The 3,987-nt window shown below is 51.5% G+C and overlaps 1 protein-coding gene across 1 annotated transcript; it reads right to left on the bottom strand.

Annotated features, from left to right (window-relative positions):
- Positions 1 to 2,560: 2,560 nt before the first annotated feature.
- Positions 2,561 to 3,400, bottom strand: LOC139446645 (putative per-hexamer repeat protein 5). Its single transcript, XM_071227921.1, has one exon. The coding sequence runs from the start codon at positions 3,398 to 3,400 to the stop codon at positions 2,561 to 2,563; it is 840 nt and encodes a 279-aa protein (XP_071084022.1).
- Between the last annotated feature and the right edge of the window lie 587 nt (positions 3,401 to 3,987).

Raw genomic sequence — 3,987 nt, 5'->3', positions numbered from 1 at the left:
TCACATGTAACCAGCCACACATCAGACAGTCACATGTAACCAGCAACACATTAGACAGTTACATGTAACTAGCCACACATCAGAACGTTACATGTAACTAGCCACACATCAGAACGTTACATGTAACCAGCCACACATCAGAACGTTACATGTAACCAGACACACATCAGAACGTTACATGTAACCAGTCACACATCAGAATGTTACATGTAACCAGCCACACATCAGACAGTTACATGTCACCAGCCACACATCAGACTGTCACATGTAACCAGCAACACATTAGACAGTTACATGTAACCAGCCACACATCAGAACGTTACATGTAACTAGCCACACATCAGAACGTTACATGTAACCAGTCACACATCAGAATGTTACATGTAACCAGCCACACATCAGAATGTTACATGTAACCAGCCACACATTAGACAGTTACATGTAACCAGCCACACATCAGACAGTTGCATGTCACCAGCAACACATCAGACAGTCACATGTAACCAGCCACACATCAGACAGTTACATGTCACCAGCCACACATCAGACAGTTACATGTCACCAGCCACACATCAGACAGTCACATGTAACCAGCCACACATTAGACAGTCACATGTAACCAGCCACACATCAGACAGTTACATGTAACCAGCCACACATCAGACAGTTACATGTAACCAGCCACACATCAGACAGTCACATGTAACCAGCCACACATTAGACAGTCACATGTAACCAGCCACACATCAGACAGTTACATGTAACCAGCCACACATCAGACAGTCACATGTAACCAGCCACACATCAGACAGTCACATTTAACCAGCCACACATCAGACAGTCACATGTAACCCGCCATACATCTGTCAGTTACATGTAACCAGCCACACATCAGAACGTTACATGTAACCAGCCATACATCTGTCAGTTACATGTAACCAGGCACACATCAGACAGTCACATGTAACCAGCCACACATCAGACAGTTGCATGTAACCAGCAACACATCAGACAGTTGCATGTAACCAGCAACACATCAGACTGTTACATGTAACCAGCCACACATCAGACAGTTACATGTAACCAGCCACACATCAGAAAGTTGCATGTAACCAGCCACACATCAGACAGTTACATGTAACCAGCAACACATCAGACAGTTGCATGTAACCAGCAACACATCAGACAGTTGCATGTAACCAGCAACACATCAGACAGTTGCATGTAACCAGCCACACATCAGACAGTTGCATGTAACCAGCAACACATCAGACTGTTGCATGTAACCAGTCACAGGTCAGACAGTTACATGTAACCAGTCACACATCAGATGGTTACATATAACCAGTGGCACATTAGACAGTTACATGTAACAAGCCTCACATGAGTCAGTTACATGTAACCAGCCACACGTCAGACTGTTACATGTAGCCAGCTAAATATACAGTTACATGTAACCAGCCACACATTAGACAGTTACATGTAAACAGTCACACATCAAACAGTTACATATAACCAGCCACACATCAGACTGTTACATGTAACCAGTCACACATTAGACAGTTACGTGTAACCAGCCCGACATCACTGTCATTTGTAAACGACTTAGATGATAGAGCTTTTTGGAAAAGCTGGGGTTACCGCTGTAACTGACAACTACTTTTAGGCAGTAGTAGGGGTTGGTTGAAAACTCCTCCCCACAGGAGAAAGTTACAGTGTGTGTATGGGTCTCCGCTTCGTGTACCGGGTCACACGTGAATGTTCCGAATGTATACATGTTTTGTGTGCTTCATAGACCCGGGATGCGTGATCCTGGCCCGATCTTCGTGGTCTCATGATCGTACTTGCAGTTACCTTATATTGTTAACATATTCACCGTCATGTTTGTTGTCGACCTGAATAGTCAGGTCTCATTTCGCCCTGTTGACGTGCATCACAAGGGCAGGTAACTCGAGTACCCCCGTTAGGTATGCATCTATTATATCTATTGTTAATATTGAATAAGTGTTTCTATAGCAAACTGTCGAGATGTCTCGTCGAAATGATGTTTCTCAAATCCCAATTTACATCATATATATTTGATCTGACATGCTAGTGTTGATGCGGTACACTACGGTTATAACGAACTCAAAGGGACCACTAATTTTAGATCGTAATAACCGTAGTTCGTTTTAGGCATATATACAGCAAAAATACAACTAATGGCCGGGACTAAAAATAAAAAAATAAGTTATAAGTTATATCGGTCAGTTCGTTATAAGCGTGTTCGTTATAAACGTAGTTTACTGTGTAATTACTGCTCTGAACCTTTTCTAAAGTGCCCCCTGGTGGTAGAAGGACTAACTACAAAATGTAATCGTGCAGACTTACCTAACAATGGCACATCATGGTTGTGTTTTGTACCTGCTGTGTGGTGTGTACATTCATTTAGTTCTTACCCCGTACATACAGTCATCAACATCCGATATACTCCAAGCTTCATGTTGTACGTCGCTAAACCCTTGTTGGCAACACAGGGTGGCTTCTCGCAATGCTTCCACGTTCATGTGCCCCAGCTCCGTCATGTACCCCGCTCCGCTCCGTCATGTGCCCCCGCTCCGTCATGTACCCCCGCTCCGTCATGTACCCCGCTCCGCTCCGTCATGTGCCCCCGCCCTGTCATGTGCCCCAGCTCCGTCATGTACCCCCGCTCCGTCATGTACCCCCGCCCTGTCATGTACCCCCGCCCTGTCATGTGCCCCCGCCCTGTCATGTACCCCCGCTCCGTCATGTACCCCCGCTCCGTCATGTACCCCCGCCCAGTCATGTACCCCCGCCCTGTCATGTACCCCCGCCCTGTCATGTGCCCCCGCCCTGTCATGTACCCCCGCTCCGTCATGTACCCCCGCTCCGTCATGTACCCCCGCCCTGTCATGTACCCCCGCCCTGTCATGTGCCCCCGCCCTGTCATGTGCCCCCGCCCTGTCATGTGCCCCCGCTCCGTCATGTACCCCGGCTCCGTCATGTACCCCCGCCCTGTCATGTACCCCCGCCCTGTCATGTACCCCCGCTCCGTCATGTACCCCCGCTCCGTCATGTACCCCCGCCCTGTCATGTGCCCCCGCCCTGTCATGTACCCCCGCTCCGTCATGTACCCCCGCTCCGTCATGTACCCCCGCCCTGTCATGTACCCCCGCTCCGTCATGTACCCCCGCTCCGTCATGTACCCCCGCCCTGTCATGTACCCCCGCTCCGTCATGTACCCCCGCTCCGTCATGTACCCCCGCTCCGTCATGTACCCCCGCTCCGTCATGTACCCCCGCTCCGTCATGTACCCCGGCTCCGTCATGTACCCCCGCTCCGTCATGTACCCCCGCTCCGTCATGTACCCCCGCTCCGTCATGTACCCCCGCTCCGTCATGTACCCCGCTCCGCTCCGTCATGTACCCCGGCTCCGTCATGTGCCCCGGCTCCGTCATGTACCCCCGCTCCGTCATGTACCCCCGCTCCGTCATGTACCCCCGCTCCGTCATGTACCCCCGCTCCGTCATGTACCCCCGCTCCGTCATGTACCCCCGCCCTGTCATGTACCCCCGCTCCGTCATGTACCCCCGCTCCGTCATGTACCCCCGCTCCGTCATGTACCCCCGCTCCGTCATGTACCCCCGCTCCGTCATGTACCCCCGCTCCGTCATGTACCCCCGCTCCGTCATGTGCCCCCGCTCCGTCATGTACCCCGGCTCCGTCATGTACCCCCGCTCCGTCATGTACCCCCGCTCCGTCATGTACCCCCGCTCCATCATGTGCCCCCGCTCCGTCATGTACCCCGGCTCCGTCATGTGCCCCGCTCCGCTCCGTCATGTACCCCCGCTCCGTCATGTGCCCCCGCTCCGTCATGTGCCCCGGCTCCAAGACCCGGGCTCGATTCCCGACATGGGTACAATGTGTGAAGCCCATTTCTGGTGTCCCCCGCGGTGATATTGTTAATATTGCTAAAAGCGGCTTAAA

This window comes from Haliotis cracherodii, unplaced genomic scaffold (genome assembly GCF_022045235.1).
Source record: "Haliotis cracherodii isolate W230 unplaced genomic scaffold, xgHalCrac1.p SCAF_6, whole genome shotgun sequence".
NCBI lineage: Eukaryota > Metazoa > Mollusca > Gastropoda > Lepetellida > Haliotidae > Haliotis > Haliotis cracherodii.
Note: the sequence above shows the minus strand (reverse complement) of the source record. Positions and strands in the feature narration are given on the sequence as shown.